Source organism: Lissotriton vulgaris, chromosome 8, assembly GCF_964263255.1.
Source record: "Lissotriton vulgaris chromosome 8, aLisVul1.2, whole genome shotgun sequence".
Taxonomy (NCBI): domain Eukaryota; kingdom Metazoa; phylum Chordata; class Amphibia; order Caudata; family Salamandridae; genus Lissotriton; species Lissotriton vulgaris.
The window spans coordinates 636283121-636305380 of NC_141696.1; the positions used below are offsets into that span (position 1 = coordinate 636283121).

Genomic DNA, 22260 nt, shown 5'->3' on the forward strand with positions numbered 1-22260 from the left:
GGTGGTTAAAGGGGTTGCAGCGAGCAAACAGGAGGCTGCTCCTGAGGTCTTGATAGAAGGATCAGGTTTGCAATCAACAAGATACAAGATCTCCCATGCACTCATATAAGACCATCTTTTTTTTCCCAGCACAGGAGAGCGTGTGTATCCTATCCATAGGTTCAAGGCGATGCCAAGTCTGCCTGGCATTAGCTGGGGCCCCGTTCACTGACTCGTCTGTAGGAGAGTAGGTTCTGCTATCCTATGGTCACCCCAGATTTTTGCTTTTTGCTTCACTGGTTTTCAACTTAATGTGGCTGTGGGCCTGCCAATCAGACCCACAGCCTGCTGTTCTCTCTCTGAATTTATGCCAAGGAACTTTAGGTGCCTTACCAATTGGAACATGGATCACCTTGTGAGCCCCTGTACAGTGTACCCTAGGTACCCAGGGCATAGGTGCATCCAAGGCCTACCAGGGGCTGCAGCACGTATTGTGCCACCCCTGGCCTGGCCTTACTATTTGACACAACTGGCTGATCACTCAGCTGGGGCAAGGTGGTGTAATCACCCTTTGCTTTAGGTATAGAATCTCTATATCTAACACATACAAGGACACACAGTAACCTATAAGTCACTCCTATGGCAGGCCTTATCAATCCTGGGGGCAGTGTGCTTGGTTATGTGTGAGGTGGTGCTCTAGCATGAGCTGAGCCTGTCTGCAGCTTTCGGAACCATGTCCTTTAGCTGTTTCCGGATAGCGTCATACCATATACTCTTAAGTGCATTATGAAACTCGCGGTTAAATGCTAACTCTGGTTTGACATTATCAAAACATGTAGAGTAAGGTGTCATACGAATTGGAATACTACCCCCTCGCCAATTCTGGCGTCGGGGGTAGCATTCCACCCTTCTAGAGGGACACGACATGTACAGAACCTGAACCCTGGTTAAAGTTAAACAGAGCCTCAGCATCACAAAATGGATGCTGCCACCACAGACACAAGTCTGACCTCTGCTGCTGGGGTCCTTCCAGCGAGGGAGGCTAAGACAAAGGGTTTCCTGCCTTGGGAGGTGCTAGCACCACCCCAGACAGGATTTTGTGTATCTGGTTAGATAGGGCTGAATAGAATCAGACATGCCCGGGGCTCACAAGGTGTCCCCGTGCATAGGCCAGTTCAAACCGGTGCTGGGGCACTCCAGCCCCAGCTCTGGCGCGTAACTGGACAAAGGAAAGGGGGTGTTACCACCCCCCTTCCTGGTCCCACCCATAGGAGGGACCTAGTAGGTAGTCCAGCCCCTAGAATTGGTTTAAAAGTAGGAGCTGAGTCCCAAGACGGCAGATTACCCTGAAATTCGACTACATAAGAAGAAAATCTGGATCTTCGACGTTCTGCTCCTCAGAAGACCGAAGAATCTCCCTTGTGGCCAAGGAGTGGCCACCCTGTGAACACAGGCACCATCCAGCAATCAACGACTGCTTTGCCGCCGCCTCCCGCCCGAGCCCAGAGCCTGACAAGAACCAGACTCCCAGACATCTAACAGCCCGATCCACAGTCCCTGCTAAGCGGAGGCGACCTGAGACATGGGACCGGACCACTTGTAAAGTCCACGAGAAGCTGACTGCGCAGCCCCTGAGGTACCCTCATCGCTCTGCTTGGGGTCTTGAGAAGCCCCACCACCGAGCTACATTTGCACCAAGGACCAGCCCTCCAACTCTCACGAGATCTGCGTGAGGCCCTTCTGCTTTGTTCCACTCGACGCTCCTATCCGGTTACTAGTCTGTTGGCTAGTAGCCATTTTGGCGACCAAACAACAACTTTCCACCGCTGGTCTGGTTGCTCCAGAATGGCCCTTGCTGCTCCCAAAAGCAGCAACCCCTCTGACCTTGCTGGTTAGAGTGAGAAGCCTTCTCTGTTTCCTGCATGGCTTGCATTAGCCAAGGCCTGTTTGCTCCGATCAAGAAGCCGACACCGCCATCAACTAGAGCCTACGTGGGACAGCTCGTGAGTGACTCCTGGTCGTCGTCATTGTCGCCTAGTCCACGCTGCTGAAGAGACCAGCTTTACGACATCACCTGTTTGCACCCGACAACGCCTGGTTCCTTCCTTGTTCCACGCAGGTCACTGGCTAGTGACTGTGAACATTGTCCCCTCTGCTTTCAGGTCTTCACCTCTTCAGATCCACCCTTGGATCCACCGGAACTCTTCACATCAGTTCGCCTGCAGCATCAACACTCCAAGGCTCCATCTGAACTCCTGCAGAATCCCGACACACTTTGGCTCCACTGCACCCGCTTCCTGTGGGTGAGGTAACGCTGGCACTCTGGTGCCCCCGAGTAGTTTAACACTCCTAATGTCCAGATTCCAAAGGGTTAAGTTCTAGACTGACCGGAAGACTTCCTATCTTCACCTTTTTAACTTTTACGCATCCATTGATTTCAATGTGAACTGCTTATATCTTTGCGCACTGCAAACCAGATCCCGTGGGCCTCCTAGTTCCTAACTTGCGTTGGTACAGCATAGCCCCAGCGATTCCCAAGGCCCTAGGCCTTACTTCCTTTCGACTCATGGTTCTTATACCACTTCTTTAGTATAAGGTTTTAGGGGCCACCCGGGCCTATCCATATTTGAGCCACTTTTGTATACTTATCAAGTGAATTGTTTTAACGTGTTTGCTTCTGTGCTCATAAAGAGTTCAGGGGACTATTTTTAGTAATAAATACATATATATTTTGAATATATATCCTGTGTGGTGTCCTTTCACTTGGTGTTCAAGGTAGTTACATATGGCAATACAGCTGGCTTCACATGCCAAAGGAGTTTAACCTAAGACTGCTTTGTCCACGCTACCACTAGGATAGCTGGTCTATAAGGTTGACTTACAACCAGTCACCATAAGGGTTGTTTGGACTGATACAAGGTGGCCACTAGAACTAGTGAACATCATATATCAGGCAAAATTTCTCACATCGTCCCAAGTGCAAGTCCAAGTACGCCAGCAAGTAACTTGTTGCCCATTGATTACCTCAGACCGATGGGCCCAAATTTGTGCCTAGAGTGTACTGAGCAACAATCTCAGAAAGCTACTATACATAGCATGCAAAACAACATATAAAAAGAATACATTACTAAACAAATGGCAGGGAACGTACATCCCAAGGCAGGCCCAAGGTGGAAGATCATAGAGCCCTGTTAGGTAGGCACGTCAGCTATTCACGAAAGTGAGTCATACAACAGAGACGGTCCAAAGCAGGTCCTACCTCTAGGTCAGGACAGCACCCAGGACTAGGGTGCGGTCTTTCCATTGTATAACCAATGGGTCTGCGAGTGAAGGTATATTTAGGGTTTGATCAGGGATCTTGATGCATCCCTTCGCATGATGTGTCTCTTTACTCAATGTGTTCCCTGCCTTCTATTCTGATGATCATCGTTGGGTGACCTTTCCAGTTTCCTGCATTCGTCCTGATTGTTGGTTGGTCCTCCCTCACTTTGTTGGATGATGCTGGCTCCTGAAGGTTTTGCTGGGTTTTCATGTCAGAAATGTCCAGTGCCTCCAGAACTTCTCCAACTCCTCGGACTCTTTGTATTCGCGAGTTCTATCCTCCCCTGTAATCATTCACAGCTGGCTCCAAGAGACCATAGCGTATGTCATGTTTTCCAACACGGGAATGTAGAGTCGAGAACTGCTTCTTCTTGCGAATAATTTTGTGGGAGAACTCTGCTGAGAGATGATTCAATGCAAAAACAACAGTTGATGGACAGAATGCAGAACAATGTCATACATTCACCCCAGTACAGAGATCTAGGCCTACATTCATAGTTCTTTTGCTCACAATGCATTCCAGTTTGAACCCAGCCATATGCAAATCAGTCTTGACCCTGTGCCCCAAGGGAACAGACCAGCCCGAGCTGCCAAGCCAGGTCCTCTCTGGCCTGGAAACAAGCATCCGGAATGCCAGTCCCAGGTGATCAGGCCAGTGTCAACTGGCCATTTACGAACTGCCAGGATAATGGAGATGGTGGTAGGTCTGTGTCAGGGCACGCTCCATACTGCTCGCCCGGTATTTTACTTTCCCATTGAAGAGGAGGCTGCACCTGTTCCTGGCCACCATGGCCAAGATTTCTATGGGACTAGAAGTGACTCAGGGAGGACTTCTGCATCCTGCTTCTTCCATTGTGGGGATGACGGCAGGCCGAGGCAGCAGGGCTCGCCGAGTGGGCAGGAGTGAAGCTGTTGTGTTGAGCACTGTCCTTGCCGGTTTCTGCTTCTTGGTGTACAGGGCCCCGTAGCACTACTCTGCCGTCATTCAGGTGGTCTTGGGTGCTCATCAGACTAAACACCCAGGCTACATGGGTGGATGCCTGCTGGTAGCCAACTTTGTTGGGTTTTTTCAGTGACTAAGGCCCTGTGAGCTAGTAGCTCTAGGAATATGCTGCCATGCTTCTTGGTGTCAAGCTCAACCCCTGATGCCATCCATCTTGGGCACTGCTGGCTAATTCACCCTCTGTGCCATTTGGACCATTCAAATCCACCACTGGGCCTAACCCGACTCCTATACCATCTCCACCTCTGGCGCCATTCTGATTCCTGGAGCATCGATGCCAGAGGACGAGCAATTCATCATGCTCCGAGTCGGTGCCACTGCAACCTTAACTAAGGCCGCACTCAGCTTCCATCAAAGCCACATCCACCCTCTTGGTCTTTCCCCACCTCAAGGAAGGATGCATACATTGCTTTTATTGTTTGGGACAGATTAGGCAATAATTAAGCTGTGGGTGACAAAATTGGTCTACCATACCACGAGAAGAATTGGTTTGATCACGTTCAAAATGCTGTGGCCTTGATACGTCCCCTGAGACATGGGCCTCCTCTCACACCCCAGTCCTGCCGCTGAGGAGAGCCCGTCTTACGCAAAGGTGATGCATAGGGCAGCTACAATTTGAACACATATAATACCTTCCAACTGTCGCCCCCTCCCCCAGTAGGGAGTCAAAACATGTGGAGACCTTTGGGAAGAGGGTCTTTTCCTCCCCTAGCTTTGGCCCTCAGGTCTGTGAATGCCAGCTGCCTCCTGGGCCACTATTCCAATACTCGGGTATTTGGTGGATCAAATCCCCCCGGATGACCCAGAAGATCTCCAGTCTGTCCTTACCCAAGCCCTCCAGGATGGTCGTGATGAAGCCACGTTCACAATTTGTTGTGACTCAGACACCACAGATTCCATCAGGCGACCCATTGGCACCAACGTCGCAATTTGCTGCCAGGCCTGTCTGTCTTCTACTAGTATTTTAGGTGATGTCCAGTTGTCCCTTATTGACATGCTCATTGATGGATGCACTTAGTGGAACACAGCCACCTGGTTAGAGGCAGAAGTGGAATTCTTGCTGCGTTGGCAAACAATCACCTCGTACAGGTGGGTCCTGCAGATAGTCCGGAAGAGGTATACCTTGCCATTCATTGCTTTTTGCTGATCTTTCCACTGTCCCTATACCAACTGACAGCTGTCTGCATTTCTGTGTTATAGCAGGCAGTGCAAGCTCTTTTGGCTAAAGAGGGTATTCAGAGGGTGCCAGTGCTAGAAGTAGGTTGTGGTTGTTATTCCTGCTACTTTCTGGTGCCAAAGGAGAACTGAGTCTTTAGCCCCATTTGAGACCTACGCCCTCTCAACGTCTTCCTCTGGATGGAAAACTTCAAGCTTCTCACACTGGCCCAGGTCTTGGCTGCCCTTGAACCTGGATGTTTGTTAGATCTGCATGACGCTTATTTTCATATACCCTTGGTGTCACTTGTTGTTCGTTGTGAGTCTGGAGCATTTTCAGTTCACTGTGCTCCCCTTTGGTCTCTCAGGTGTTCAAGAAAGTGATGGCAGTGGTAGCAGCACACCCTAAGAGGTCAGTGGTCGCAGTCTTCCCCCCACCTCGATGACTGGCTGTTGAAGGTAGTCTTGCACCAGGTAGTTAACTACCTACAAACGGCAGTGAACCTTCTGTCATATGTGGGTTCACATCAACGTGCAGAAGTCAAATAGACTCCTTCTCAGATGCTTCCCATTCTGAACAGGTTTTTGTTTTATACCTTTGACCCCAGCAAGGAGAGTCCACGACATTCAGATTATGATCCCCATCTTTCAGTCTCCATCCTGGATTTCAGTGATATTGACTATGATGATGCTGAGACTGGTGGCTGTCCTGCTGGTCCTTAACCCAGGTGTCATATGCAGGCTTTGTAGTGGGATCTGAAGTCTCAGTGGTCCCAACATTCCGGCGACCTCTTAAACCACATCCAGATCATGAAGGAGATTGTGAAAGATCTGCAATTGTGCCTCCAGGACTGTGATTGGGTCAACAACAGACCCCTCTCCTTAGCACATCTAGTGTTGACAGTAGTCACTGATGCATCCCATCTGGGTTGGGGTGGCCATCTAGGAGAGATGGCAATCCTAGATCTCCTGTCTCCGGCAGAGGCCCAGCTCTATAGCAACTTCCTGGAGCTGAGGTCCATCCACTTTGCTTTGACAGCCTTCCTTTTTTCCTTCAAAGGGAGGCTGATGCAGGTGCTCACAGACACTGCCACCAAGTGGTAGTTCAAGAAACATGGTGGTGTGGGGTCCTGCACCCTATGCCAGGAGGCAGTCCACCTTTGGAAATGGCTATAGTATCAAAGTATCTTACTGGTGGTGAGCCGTCTGTAGGATCTTTGAATGCCAGGTCAGACAAGCTGAGCAGTCCATGCCTAGCAGATCACTAGTGGTAGTTACACCCAGAGGTGGCACAATTTCTCTTCTTCGAATGGGGATAACCTTGGCTGGCGCGCAAAGTCAGCAGTTCTATGAGATCGAGTTTCTAAGGTGCCTCTCGCTAGGAGACCCATTCAGCCTAGGGTGGAACTTTGGACTCCTGTATGCCTTCCCACCCGATACCTCTTCTGCCTTAAGTTCTGAAGAGTGTATAGTGTCCAGCACTCCGGGGCATTTCGCCTCCGATCAGGCTCCGTGAGGACCTGCTGTTGCAATGACAGGACAGGGTTGTGCATCCATGTCCTGGCTATGTCAACCTTCATGCACCAACATTAAACCCTCACAGTAACTCTGTGATAATCTTGCAAACTTCTTCGATAACCAGATCCCCAACATCTACAGAAACGTCAACCCCAAGCCCTATGGCCACTGACTTCTTGAAGCAACATAACCCCACTAACAACACATACATCCAACTAACCGAATGGAGCCAGCTTGCCCCACAGAACACCACCTCCATCCTGAACTCTGTTCACTCAGGGGCCCCAACCAACCCATGCCCTAACCACATCTTCAACCTAGGCGAAACCAGAATCACGCACGTACTTACCACCTTGTTTAACACCTCAGTGGCCATAGCCACAGTGAGAAGCTGGCCTGGTATGTGATGTACACTTATTTAACTGGACACCTTGCACCAGTCCAGACAACCGTTATGGTGATTTAAGAGGTTTTAGACAACCTTAGAAAGCTCTCTAAGTGGTAGCTGTGGAGAGCAGCCTTCAGGCTTAGTCCAAAAGGAGTGTAAAGCATCTTGTTTTTACCTGAATGCAATCTTCTAGTATAGATTAAGCAGAAAAAGTACCACACAAAGTATTTATTAAAATATCTAATTATTATATAATATTCTCTTTAACCTGTATTAATATCTCCTACCCGGAGATATGTGTAGGAGAGTAGGGTCTGCAATCCTATGATCACCCAGATTTTTTGCTTTTGTTTCACTGGTTTACGACTTTCTCTGGCTGTGGGCCTGCTAATCAGACCCACAGCCTGGCTGTTCTCTTTCTAAATTACGACATGTACCCTAGGTGCATTTACCAATTGGTACTGGGCCACCTTATCAGACCCTGTAACTCAGGGCATAGGTGTACCCAGGGCCGCCAGGGGCTGCAGCATGTATTATGCCACCCCTGGCTGGCCTCCTAAATTTGACACAACTGGCTGCATGACAGCTGGGGCGAAGTCGTGTAATCACACTTTGCTTTAGATATAGTAGCCCTATATCTAACCATACAATGGACACCCGAGTTCCTATCAGTCACTCCTATGGCAGGCCTTGACAATCCTGAAGGCAGAGTGCGTGGGCTCGTGTGAACTAGGTTCTGGCCCGAGCCGAGCCCGGTTGCAGCTTGCGGAATCAAGACCCAATGGCTGTTCCATGATAACGCGTACCACATCGGTAACTTCGGTGTCGCGTTATCAAGACATGTCGAGTAAGGTGTCATACGAATCGGGATGCTGCCCCCTCCCCAGTTCTGGCGACGAGGTTGGCATTCCGCCCTTCTAGAGGGACACGACATGTACGTAACTGTGAACCCCAGTTAAAGTTAACTAAGGCCTCAGCTCCACAAAATGGATGCTGCCACCACAGACACGAGTCTGACCTCCTGCTGCTGGGAGTCCTTCCAGCGAGGAGAGCTTGGACAAAGGGTTTCCTGTCGAGGGCGGTGTTCGCACCGTCCCAGACAGGGTTTGTGTATTCTGTGTAGGTAGGGCTTTTGCGAGAAGGTGACTGCGGAGTGGCACCCCAGTGCTCACTACGCATCTGCCGGTTAGAACCAGTTCCAGGGGCACCAGCCCTGGCCTGGGGAAAGTCCGGCAGGGGAGAGGGGTGTAACTACCCCCCTTCCTGGTCCCACCCTTAGGGCAGGACCTAGTCATGTACCCGCCCCTTTCTTTAGGATAAAGACCGGAGCGGGGACCCTTCCAAATTAGATCATCTTTGAATCAAGAACTACTTTCTACGAAAGGACTTCGAGACTCTTCTCAAGATTTCTCCCTTGTGGCTAAGGAGTAGTCACCCTGCATCAGCGGGCACCATCTAAGAACTCTGCGGTTTGCTGTAAGCCCTTCCTCAAGGAATCCAACGGCCCAGCTCGACGAGAACCGGCTTCCCTGGCACCTCAGACCTCTACCCACGTCATCAGCTCAGCTGTGATCTGTGGGTGCGACGAGACCTCGAGGGACCGGCCATCATCAAAACCTGCACGCTTTCTTAACCAGCACGACCATCGAAGTAATTCTCTGGTGAGTGCTCTGGGGTCCGAGAAGCCCCGACCCTGAGCCGCTCCAGCACCGAAGTGCAGTCCCCCAGCATCTCCACGATCTGCGTGGGGCCCTTCTGCTCGCTGCTCAGCACGTTGTCTGGTCACTAGCCGCTGGCTTGTGCCCTTCTGTGACGACATCCGACAATCAACTCTGCTGGTCTGGTTGCTCCAGACTGGCCCTTGCTTCCATCTTTGCGAGAAGCACCCCGGGCCCTCCTGGTCCACTCAAGACGCCATCTTAGGCCCACCACGTGGCCCTGAGATCTGCCAAGGCTTGTTGCCCCATCCTGGGCCCAGCGACGCCGACAGCATCATCCTTCGTGGGACAGCTCGCACCTCCACCGTGGTCGCCGACAACGCCTCCTGGTCCGTGAGACTGCAGAGCCTAGCGTCGCCCACTCACCTGGTCGAGGTGACGGCCAACCGGTGCCTTCCTGGTACCCTCTGACTACTGGCTAGTAGTACGAACTTGGTCCCCTCTGCTTTCAGGTATCATCAAACTCTGATCCAGGCTTGGATCTCTACGAACTATTCAGCACTGGTCGCCGGCCAGCAACTCCTTTCTTCCGGCTCCTGGCTCGTCAGCGAAGACCCCGACGCCTGTAAGACTTGTGCAGCCGCAGCCCTCGTGGCTAGGTAACTCGGCATTTCGGTGCCTGCATAGCCTCTTTACTCTAGGGTCCCGAGTCCCTCGCTTCCGACTTGCCTTATCGGGTCCGCCCGAGACCTTAAACTTCCCGTGTCCTCGGACACTTGTTTTAATTGTGCACTTGAAGTATTTTCCTAAGAGATTTGGTTTGTGCTTAGTACCCTGTCCTCATAAAGAGTCCAGGGCTGTTGTGAATCTTAATAAATATCCTGTTTATTTTCATAACACTTGTGTGGTGTCCTTTCACTGGGTGTTCAAGGGGTACATGTGTGGTAAACAGCTGGCTTAACGCGCCCTCTCGAGTCTTTAGCCTTAGACTGCTCGTATCCACGCTACTAGGATAGCTGGTCTATAGGTTGACTTACAACCAAACACCATAAGGGTCGTTGGAACGATACATAGCGGTCGCTAGAATAGCGAACGTTGCATATCGGGCCAACTTCTCACAATATGCACAATACTTTAGCAAAGAAACACAGTAAATAGCACATAACACAAAATACACCGTGGGACTTGGGACCAAACCGTATACTGAAAAAGTGGTATAAGAACCACAACTCCGGTCAAGACAAGGTCGAGAGGATGTAGAAGAGCTGGGGACCCAAGGATCCACCCAAGGTGAGTAGCTAGGGACCCCATGGAGAGTGTGTGCAGTGTGGGAACACAACTGCGTGCTCCGTACAAGTCTACATGCAAGTCATGGTTAGATTTTTAAAGATTAAGGACCCTTACCAGTGGACCCTGAAGAAACCTAGTGGAAGACAGATGGTTGGAGAGCCACTCCACCCGTGGATACCCTAGTACCCATGTTAACTACACCAGGGAAGCCAGGTGCATACATGTGAAATGGTGTCAGAAACCACAGTCGAACCCACTGGAGGACTTTGCGAAAGTGCCATTGTTGAAGGAGAATGTGTCTGGTGGAATCCAAAGGTGAATTCTAGATGAGAGGTACCTGCAAGCAGAGGGGGACAGATTCTGTCACTCAGGGGTGACCAGGAGACTTGGAAGACGAATGCCCTCCGATGTCGGGTTATGCAGGACGGCTGACGATGACCTTGACTTTGCAGCTGTGAGAACCAGGCGACGCTAAGGAGAACTAGGAGCCTTTCACGAGCTGTCCCACAAGGATTTTGAGTGCTGAGGGGTCAAAGATTTCTCAGTCTGTGACCGTGTTCCGCCACCCATATTGTCATATTGTTCATGAGATAAGAGCCTGTAATGTGCAAGAGAAGTTTAAAGATCAGGAGCAAAAATTGGTGCTGTCCTTGGTTCATAGGTAGAAAATCATTCACTGTTAAATAATTTGAATGTTAATTTTCTAACTTATTAATATTTTACTGTCTTCATTTGTTCAGGCCTGGATCCCTCTCAGTTTCGAGTACAAAGTTATTGCCAGAAAGACGAGGAGAATGATGCACTTCTAGGAGGACCTTCTCAGATCACTGATGAAGAAAAGTACAGAGACTGTGAAAGATTCAAGTTTGCGTGCCAGATGTGTGGTACAGAAGGAATATATGACAATGTGTTTGATGGCTCGGTGAGGTTTTTTTTTAAAAAACAATGTTTTCCATATTGCATTACCACAGTTGGATTATAATGTGTACATTTTCTTGTATTTGGTAGTATATTGGTGATGTTGCAATCCGGTTTTTAGCATTTTTCTTTCAAAGATAGTCGCCAGTAGAATGTCTTCACGTGTATAGTTCAAAGTAACAGAGACCTTCCCAGTGGTTGACTCTGTGTGTACATCACTAAGGATGCCACTTTACTTAGTGTAAATGTTGTCAAGTGTTCCCTTATTTACTTGAAGTGCACATTACACTATCTCAAACTCTTTGTAATCTAACCACAGTCCATACAGTATGACAGTGAATCATTCCTATTCAACTGCACTAGCCATTTCACTGTAAACAAAATATCTGAGAAACAATTAGTTATAAATTCCTTACCTTTAGAATTACCCCCAGGCGTCACACTGGATCCGGAGATTTTATTTTCAGCAGCACCCCTGCGCATCGAAATGTGGCTCCACGTTCCTCGTTGGCGTTGTGGCCGCCGGAATGACGTCGCTGTAGCTACTTAGTCGCTGGCCTCTTGTGCTGACGTCCCTTCTTTCTTTCTCCACGCCAGCCAGCGCGGAGAGATTGATACCTCCAGTCACTTTTTGACTGACTTTTTTTGGTGACTTATGTTGACACAGTTTTTGAGTCTACGACTCCTGGTGCACGTTAGGGATGCCCGTTATCTGAAAGAAAAAGGTTAGTGTTAGATTCCTTACCTTAGAATATCTCCAGGCGTCAGACTGGATCCGGAAAGTTTTGCGTAGCAGTACACCTGCGTGTCGGTAGGCGTCGTCTGCGGTCCGCGTCCGTCGTCTGCGTCGTTGGTGCCGGGATGACGTCATCGGAGTACTACGACGCCGCCCTTGCGCGCCGACGTCAGTTCTTTTTTCCACACCAGCAAGCGCAGATCCGGAAAAAGCAGTACTCCTTAGTCACTTTTTGACTAACTTTTTCGATCTTTTTGATCCTGTTTCGAGTCGTAAGACTATCGTGCCGGTAGGGAAGCCTGGGTTCAAGCCCTGTGCCGATTGCAACCGACTGATGTCGGTTACCGACCCCCATCGCCGGTGCCTGTATTGCCTTGGGGCCGACCATGACAACAAGTCGTGCCCCGATTGCCGGGCCTTGATGTCGAAGGCTAGGCGGGAGCGGTCCGTAAGCGCCTCGAGCTCCGGCAGTCGGCCCGCGCCGTTCACGGTCCAGGTCGAGGAGGAGGTTGAAGGACCGGTCGCGGGAGCCACAGTCATCGAAGCTCGGCGAGTCGACACCATTCGTTGGGGTCCAAGTCCTCAGGTAAGATAAGAGGCACAAGAAGTTGTAGAGACGATATCGCTCTTCCGAATTCCACCCCCCCCCCCCCCCCCCCCCGCCCCCCTCCTCCTCCCCCAGACGCTCGCGCGATGCCAGCTTCATACCCGCCGGTCCCTGGGCTGAACACGACGCCGGAGATCAATGCCTTCCTCATGGCCATGAGGTTGCTCTCTCCGCCGTCTGGTCCTGCTGTGGCGCCTTCAGGCCCCGCAGCCCCGACTGGGAGCCCAAGCGGGCCGGGTGCTTCGGCCCCGGCGCCATCGGGGGCTTAAGCGCCGTCAACGACTCCAGGCCCGACGCTGCAGGGCCCCACCGGATCCGGGTCGCCACTGGTCGACCCTATGACCACTCGCCCGGCTCCTACCCCCAGGGTGTTTCCCCCGACGCCGTCCCAGGGCGACGACGTCCCCGGTCCCGCCCTCGGTCCGGATCCGGCCCCATCCTTTGAACCGGACTATCAGGAGATGCGAGGTGAGGGGGATTGGGAGGGGTCTGAGGACCCTCTGGCATGAGAGTGCCAGTCGTTTCAGGACTGGGCAGTGGATCTAGGGGAGGCCATTGGTTTGGACACTTCGCCCGACAGAGCTTTGTCTCCCCTCCTACCGTGGCTACGGAGGAGGGAGATGCTTACAGCGTGGTGCTGACGAGGGCAGCCAAGGCCTTGGGTCTTTAGCTCCCCGTCACGGCTGTGAGGACTAACCTCCTCACTGAGGTCCTTAAACCGCAGGCAAGCTCTCCAGAGCCTCTACTGTCGTTTAATGAGGCCCTTACTGACGTTCTGTTGGGCACTTGGTCCAGGCCCGCTACAGGTGCCCCTTTAGATCGGAACGTGGCCAGGCGCCACCGCCCGGCCCTGGGCGACCCTAGCTTCCTCTCCACCCACCCCACCCCTGAGAGCCCTTTTGGGCCGTTATACCCACTCTCTGTGGGACACGGTTGCAGACGTGCTGCCAGCTTGCCTGGAGGAGGCCTGGGTCAAACTCTCAAGCCCTTGCAGAAGGGCGGGATGCAGCATGGTACTCTAACCGATGTGGGCTGGATACCACGGAGTCGCTGGGCAGGGCGATTTCCACCATGGTCGGGGTTCTCCGCCATGCTTGGCTGAGGTCCACCAACTTTTCGACTGATGTCCAGAATTCCCTCATGGACATGCAATTTGATGGCCGTCGCCTTTTTGGCGACAAGGCAGACAGTGCGCTTGAGCGTTTCAAGAACTCCAGGGTACGGCCAAGTCCTTGGGCCTGTCGGGCCAGCGCCAGCAAACTTCTGCCTTTCGCTCCTTTCGTGGCCAAGGAAGGAGCGCCCCCTCACGTCCTGCCAGCCACGGGCCCCGAACTAATATCCAGTGCGGTGGCGGACGTGGTAACCGCCGTGGCAGGGACAGGGACGAGGCAGGTCCACATCCACACCCGCAGCATCCGCCTCAAAGCCTTCCTAGTCCGAGCTTTCAGGCCCATTCGACGCCAGTGGGGGGCAGGGTTCGCCATCACCTCCTCCATTGGCGCTCCCAAGGGGCTACTCCCTCCCCTTCGAGGCGACCCCTCCAGCCATGCCACCGCAGTATCACCGCATTTCGGGGGATCACTTGCAACTTCTGCAAGAGGAAGTTACGGCCCTCTTGGCCAAGGGGGCCATAGAGCGCGTTCCTGGGCCAGAAGTAGAGCGTGGTTGTTACTCCCACTACTTTCTGGTTCCTAAGAAGGGCAAAGGGGGGCCTATGCCCTATCTTGGACCTGCGGAACCTCAACGGATTCCTCTGGAAGGAGAAGTTCAGGATGCTGACTTTGGTTCAGGTCTTAGCTGCCCGAGACCCAGAAGACTGGATGGTAGTGTTTGACTTGCAGGACGCATATTTTCACATCCCCGTCCTGCCGGCCCACCGGCGTTACCTGCGGTTCACGGTAGGCCGCGAGCATTTTCAGTTTACCGTGCTCCCCTTCGGCCTTACCAGCGCCCCTCGGGTGTTCACGAAAGTGATGGCGGTGGTCGCTGCCCATCTGCGCAGATTAGGAGTGTCAGTCTTCCCCTATCTCGACGACTGGTTGTTGAAGGCAAGCTCGCCCCAGGCAGTCGTCACCCACCTCCAGACTACGACCGACCTCTTGCACCTGCTGGGGTTCTCCATCAATGTGCCGAAGTCACACCTGTATCCCTCTCCGAAGCTCCTCTTCATCGGAGCGGTTCTGGACTCGGCTCAGTTTCGGGTTTATCCTCCGGAACAGCGGGTTTGGGATATTCAGGCTCTGATTCCGATCTTTTGGCCTTTATCCCGGCTCTCCGTCCGGTTGATGCTGGGGCTGATGGCCTCCTACATCCTTCTGGTGCATCAAGCCAGGTGGCGGATGCAGGCTCTACAGTGGGACCTAAAATTTCAGTGGGCCCAGCATCAGGGCAACCTGCCCGACCACGTCCTGATCTCGGAGGGCACTGCGAGGCAGTTGCTGTGATGGCTCACGGACCGCGATTGGGTCAACGGCAGATCCCTCTCCCTACCCCAACCGGAGCATGTAGTAGTGACGGAGGCGTACCACCTGGGCTGGGGGGACCACATGGGAGAGGCGGAGATCAGAGGCCTCTGGTCTCCGGCGGAGTCCCGGCTCCATATCAACCTTCTGGAGCTGCGGGCGATCCGACTTGCACTGAAGGCATTCCTTCCCTCTGTCTGGGGAAGTGTAGTGCAGGTGGTCACGGACAACACCACCGCCATGTGGTACTGCAACAGACAAGGCGGGGTGGAGTCGTGGACCCTTTGTTAGGAGGCTCTGCACCTCTGGCAATGTCTGGAACACCAGGGCGTTACCCTGGTGGTTCAACACCTGGCCGGTTCCCTGAACGCCAGGGCCGACGAACTCAGCCACCGGTGCATGATGGATCACGAATGGCATCTGAACTCGGACATGGCGCAAGGCCTCTTTCAGCAATGGGGAGAGCCTTGGTTAAAACTATTCGCCACCGGAGAGAACGCGCAATGTCATCAGTTCTGCGCCTTGGAATTTCCAAGGCGGCACTCGCTTGGAGACGCTTTTCGTCGCGAGTGGAGCTGCGGTCTATTGTACGTTTTTCCGCCTGTACCACTTCTGCCCAGAGTGCTGAAGAAGATAAGGCGCGACCGGGCCCAAGTCATCCTTGTGGCTCCGGACTGGGCACGAAGATACTGGTATCCCGAGCTACTCAGCATGTCAGTCGATCCCCCGATTCGTCTACCTCTTTAGGAGGACCTTCTGTCGCAGCAGCAGGGGACGGTCCTCCACCCGAACCTGTCCAGTCTCTACCTCCATGCGTGGAGATTGAGCGGCGACAGTTGAGGCCTTTTGACTTGCCTCCTGAGGTCTGTGATTTGATTCTGGCAGCCAGGCGTCCCTCCACAAAATCGGTATACGCCTGCAGGTGGAACACATTTGTAGCATGGTGCACAGCAAAGGCTGTGGATCCCCTTTTTGCCCCCTTTCAGAGGTTCTCCTCTTTCTTCTTTCTCTTTGTGAGAAGTTGGCCTGATATATGATGCTCACTAGTTCTAGTGATCACCTTGTATCAGTCGAAACAACTCATATGGTGATTGTGAGAAGTTGGCCTGATATATGATGTTCACTAGTTCTAGTGATTCAGAACTACCTAGGAGCCACTTTAGATAATCAAAAGGCTCTGGCGTTTCCCAACGCAGCCAGAATTCTCAACATTCCGTCTCTGGTTCCTCAGTTTCAACCCAATAAATCTCTTCCAGCTCGGGCTTACATGAAACTGCTGGGGATGATGGCATCTTGCATCATGATTGTCCAGTATGCCAGGCTCCACATGTGTCTGCTTCAGGAATGCTTAGCCAGCCAGTGCACCCAGCCCCACAGTCTATTAACCGATCTAGTGTTTGTAAATGGCCGTACTCATCGTTCTCTGTGTGAGAAGTTGGCCTGATGTATGATGCTCACTAGTTCCAGTGATCACCTTGTATCAGTCCAAACAACCCTTATGGTGATTGGTTGTAAGTCAACCTTATAGACCAGCTATCCTAGTGGTAGCATGGACAAAGCAGTCTTAGGCTAAACTCTTTTGGCATGTGAAGCCAGCTGTTTTACCACATATAACCCCTTGAATACCAAGTGAAAGGACACCACACTGGTTGTTATGAAAATAAACAAGTATTTATTAACTAACATACACCGCTGAACTCTTTATGAGGTCAGAGGGCTAAGCACATGACAATCTCTTAGGAAAAATACGTTCAAGTTGCACAATTTACAATGGTGCCCTAGGGGCACGACAAACCATATACTAAGTAAGTGGAATGTGAAAGTCGATAATAGGAATGGAGCTGTCCAGAGGCTGTAGGATCGCTGGGACCACGCTATACTAACTCTAGGTAGGTAATAGGAGGCCCATGGAACACGTGTGCAGAGTGTGAACTCACACGCGAGATGCGTAACAGTGTCTATGGACAGTACAGTTCAAGAAAAAGATGAGTACGGACAATCCTGACTAGATAGAACTAAAACGACTGTGGAACTGGACACTAGGAGAGTCAAGCTACCCTTGAGCACCGAAATGCTTGTGTTACCTCACCCACGGGCTGCGGGTGCATAGGTGCCAAGTCGTGTCGGGTTCCGGCGTTGAAGTCTATGGAGCCTGGAGGAAAAGATGCTGCAGGCGGTCAGGAGGAAGATGTCCGGTGTGATCCAAGGGTGGATCAGTGAAGAGAAGAACCTGAAAGCAGAGGGGACAATGTTCAAAGTCACTAGCCAGTGACTGGAGTGGAACCAGGAGTGGAACCAGATGTCGTCGTTGCGATCAGGTGAAGGTGGACGCTTGTCTCTGCAGCCACGTGGACCAGGTGGTGTCTTCGACGACCAGGATGGAGGCACGAGCTGTCCCACGCAGGCTCTCGCTGTCGGCGGTGTCGGCTTTGGATTCGGAGTCAACAGGCCTTGGCAAAGGCAACCCACACGGTGAGTGGAAACGGCGTCTGGAGTGGACCAGGAGGGTCCGGGGTGCTCCTCTTTTGGAACGGAGCAAGGGCCAGTCTGGAGCAACCAGACCAGCAGTGAAGATTTCAGAGTTCGTCGTCTAGGAGGTCACTAGCCAGCCGGCAAGTGACTAGACAATGCGTCGAGCAGCAAACATGCAGAAGGGCCCCACGCAGATCTCGTGATCGGGGCTTCTCAGTCCCCAAAGCACTTGGATGAGGATGCCTCTGAAGTCGTGCTGGAGCGAAGTGCTGCTTCTTTCAAGATGGCCGGTCCCACGTGTCTCTTCGCACCCACGGATCTCAGCTGTGCTGCAGATGTAGGTAGAGGTCGGAGAGGTCTGGGAATCCTTGTCGGGCTCTGAAGTCTGGATCCTCGAGGAAAGACGACAAAGATAAGCCGCTGGACGCTTGATGGTGCCTGCTGGTGCAGGGTGGACACTCCTTGCCCACAAGGGAGATTTATTCAGTCTTCTGTGGAGCAGAACGTCGAAGTCCAGAGTTTCTTCTTGTAAAATCAATTCAGGATAATCTAGTTTGGAATGGGACCAGCTCTTACCTTTATTCTGCTAAAGGGGGCTGTACTATGACTAGGCCCCTCCTATGGGTGGGACCAGGAAGGGGGGTGGTTACACCCCCTATCCTTTGTCCGGTTTCGTGCCAGAGCTGGAGCTGGAGTGCCCCAGCAACTGGTTTGAACCAGTGTATGCACAGAGGCACCTTGTGTGCCCCAGGCATGTCTCATTCCTTTCAGGCCTGTCCTACCTGATACACAAAGTCCTGTCTGGGGTGGTGCTAGCACCTCCCAAGGCAGGAAACCCTTTGTCCAAGCCTCCCTCGCTGGAAGGACTCCCAGCAGCAGGAGGTCAGACTTGTGTCTGGTGGCAGCATCCATTTTGTGATGCAGCGGCTCGAGTTTAACTTTACCCGGGGTTCACAGTTACATACATGTTGTGTCCTTCTAGAAGGGTGGAATGCTACCCCCGTCGCCAGAATTGGCGAGGGGGTAGTATTCCAATTCGTATGACACCTTACTCGACATGTTTTTATAATGCTATGCCAAAGTTAGCAATAACCGCGAGGATTATAATGCACTTAAGAGTATATGGTATAGCGTTATCATGGAAACAGCTAAAGGACTTGGTTCCGAAAGCTGTAGACAGGCTCAGCTCATGCCAGAGCACTATCTCACATAATTCCAAGCACTCTGCCTCCAGGATTGTTAAGGCCTGACATAGGAGTGACTTACAGGAGTATATGTGTCCATTTTAGGTTTAGATATAGGTATACTATATCTAAAGCAAAGGGTGATTACACCACCTTACCCCAGCTGATTGATCAGCCAGTTGTGTCAGATTTGGATGGCCAGCCAGGGGTGGCATAATACATGATGCAGCCCCTGGTAGGCCTTGGGCTAACTTATGCCCTGGGTACCTATGCCCCAGCCCCGAGCAGCTCCTGCACAGAAGATCAGCCCTCCAGCATCCACGAGATCTGCGTGGGGCCCCTTTGCTTGATTGCTGCTCGACGCGTTGTCTGGTCACTTGCCGGCTGGCTAGTGGCCTCCTAGACGACGATCCACGACATCAACACTGCTGGTCTGGTTGCTCCAGACTGGCCCTTGCTTCCTTCCTAAAGAGAAGTACCCCGGACCCTCCTGGTCCGCACCAGACTCCTTTACCACTCACCGTGTGGGTTGCCTTTGCCAAGGCCTGTTGACGCCGAATCCGGAACCAACACCGCCGACAGCGAGAGCCTGCGTGGGACAGCTCGTGCCTCCATCCTGGTCGTCGAAGACACCTCCTGGTCCACGTGGCTTCAGAGTCAAGCGTCCACTCTTCACCTGATCGCGACGACAGCATCTGGTTCCTTCCTGGTTCCACACCAGTCACTGGCTAGTGACTGTGAACATTGTCCCCTCTGCTTTCAGTTCTTCATCTTCCTTGATCCACCCTTGGATCACTCCGGACATCTTCCTCCTGGTCGCCTGCAGCATCTTTTCTTCCAGGCTCCATATACTTCAACGCGAAAACCAACACACTTTGACACCTATGCACCCGCAGCCCGTGGATGAGGTAACTAGCGCTTTTTGGTGCTCAATGGTAGATTAACTCTCCTAGTGTCCAGATTTCCAGTCGTTTTAGTGCTACCTAGGCTTAACTGTCTAATACTTACCTTTTCGTAGTTTGTACTGTCCATTGAACTGTCCATTGACTTTGTTACGCATCTCGCGTGTGAGTTCACACTCTGCCCACGCATCCCGTGGGCCTACTATTGTCGTGTTCTATCTAGGACCCCGATCAATATTGTGACCTTATGCCCCTATACGGCTATAATCCATCCATACCCCTATAATGGCATAAGCGATCAGAGCCATATTTCAGAAACTCGCCTCTGCAGCTCATTACAGTATATGACACAGCAGAAGCCACTATCTTAGATTCCTAGATTACACACCGAGTTCTTTCAACAGATAAAACCCCCAGCAACCTGGGAAAGCCCCACTTGCTTTGTTTTCATTAGTAATAGAACTCTAATGAGCACTGTAAGAACGACCAGTTCTTAGTGACATCTTTATTGACGTCTTATGTCCAAAAACTTACGTCAAACAAGGCACCTTCCAGGTATAAATAATACCAACGTTGCCTTAAGCAAACACAGCGATGGTGGTAGAGAATACAGGAGCAGAACAGCTGTCCCTTGCAGAGCCCAGCAGATGCGAGAAGCCCACGGACGCTGCCTCTCCTCCTCCTTGACGCGCTGAGAAAGACGCTGTCTTTTCTCCTGCCGAGAAAATCCAGCTCCGGCGTTTCCAGCCTACCCTTGCAGGTAAACTGGGATATCGAGTCCTGAGAGGAGATACAAGACCTCCAACATTCTATTCCAGAGGTACAGTGTTGACTAAACCCTTAGAGAGAATTATTGAAGCAAACCCTTGGCAAAACCAACTTAACTTAAACTGCTACTTACTTACTCCCTCCCAAGTATTCGGCTTAGGTCAGATACACTGAGGTAGGCGTAGTTAGAAACACCAGTTGAGGATGTTAACTAAATGTATATATGAGTGTATATATTTTATTCATTTTAACTATCGTATGACTAAGGAACCATATCAATGCTTTTACAGTATTATTTCGCAATCCTCCTTTTACTGTACGCACTTTATATAATAACAAGTCTTATAATTGTGGCAATTCATTTCTCTTGCATGAGAAGAAAGACTGTTCAATAAATAATATCTTTTATTGAAATCGCCTGTCTCTCTATTCTCTGCATCCTGGTGAAAGTAATTCTTGCACAACTGACTGAGTGAAATAGCTGTCTATTGTTTCACACGACTCTAGAGATTGACTCTTATTCTGAGGAGCAAAGTTGTCATGTTTTTGCGGTTGTTGGAAAACTGAATCCCTTCTTGTCTGAGCCAGGGGAGCTGATCACTTCCTATTCAGTCAAGAAAGTTTCCAGTGACCTCTGAGCTAGTTGGTACAAACCCAATTAAGTCTAACATAGTCAGTAGAGACCTGGAAGACTGCACTTCTACGTCTACACTGCTGTTTGTTATTCCAATGCGCAGGGCCTGTAGGGAAAATAGGAACTACACTACACTATTACTTACCTACGGTTATGGTAGTGTAGTCCCAGCGATCCTACAGCCTCTGGACAGCTCCATTCCTTCTATCGATTCCCTTATACCACTTGTTTAGTATATGGTTTCTCGTGCCCCTAGGGCACCATTGTAATTCGTGCAACTTAAACGTATTTTTCCTAAGAGTCTTGTCATGTGCTTAGCCCTCTGATCTCATAAAGAGTTCAGAGGTGTTTGTTATTAATAAATATCTTGCTTATTTTTACAACAACCTGTGTGGTGTCCTTTCACTTGATATTCAAGCGGTTATATGTTGTAAAACAGCTGGCTTCACATGCCAAAAGAGTTTAGCCTAAGACTGCTTTGTCCATGCTACCATTAGGATAGCTGGTCTATAAGGTTGACTTACAACCAATCACCATAAGGGTTGTTTGGACTGATACAAGGTGATCACTAGAACTAGTGAGCATCATATATCAGGCCAACTTCTCACACCAGCCTAGACTTCCAAAGGCGCATTCCCTAACGCTCCCCCCTCATAAGGAATCCAAAAAGCTGGACCATCTTGGGAAGATGTTTTCTTCCTCCAGCTTGGGACTGCAGTCAATTAACACTGCATGTCTGTTGGGCTGTTACACCCACTCTGTGTGGGATACAGTAGCGCAGGTGCTAACCCTAACCAAGTGTCCGGAGGAGGCCCGGGCCATGCTCTCCCGTGCAGTTGCAGAGGGGAGAGATTCAGCCAAATTTACCATACGATGTGGACTGGAAACCGCCATCTCGCTAGGCAGGACGATTTCAACTTTGGTAGCCCTTCAACGCTATGCCTGGCTGAGGTCAACGTTTTTTTATCAATCATGCCAGGTGGCATATGCAGGCTCTGCAGTGGGACCTGAAGTTCCAGTGGGCGCAGCATCAGGGAACCTGTCCGATTACGTCCAGATCTCAGAGGGCACTGCACAACAATTGCAGTGGTGGCTCATGAACCAGCATTGGGTTAGCGGCAGATCACACTCCCTTCCCCAACCGGAGCACACAGTGGTGACGGATGCGGCCCTCCTGGGATGGGGCTGCCTCATTGGAGAGATAGAGATCAGAGGCCTCCGGTCTCTGGAGGAGTCCAGGCTCCTTATCAACCTTCTGGTGCTCC

At 51.4% G+C, this 22260-nt stretch overlaps 1 protein-coding gene across 1 annotated transcript in view; it reads left to right on the forward strand.

Annotated features, from left to right (window-relative positions):
• Nucleotides 1-22260, forward strand: part of POLA1 (DNA polymerase alpha 1, catalytic subunit) — a 2033948-nt gene that overhangs the window by 1532378 nt on the left and 479310 nt on the right. Inside the window, exon 33 of the mRNA XM_086934515.1 lies at nt 11053-11234. Within this exon, the coding sequence (XP_086790641.1) occupies nt 11053-11234 (182 nt within the window). The remainder of the gene's footprint in view (nt 1-11052; nt 11235-22260) is intronic.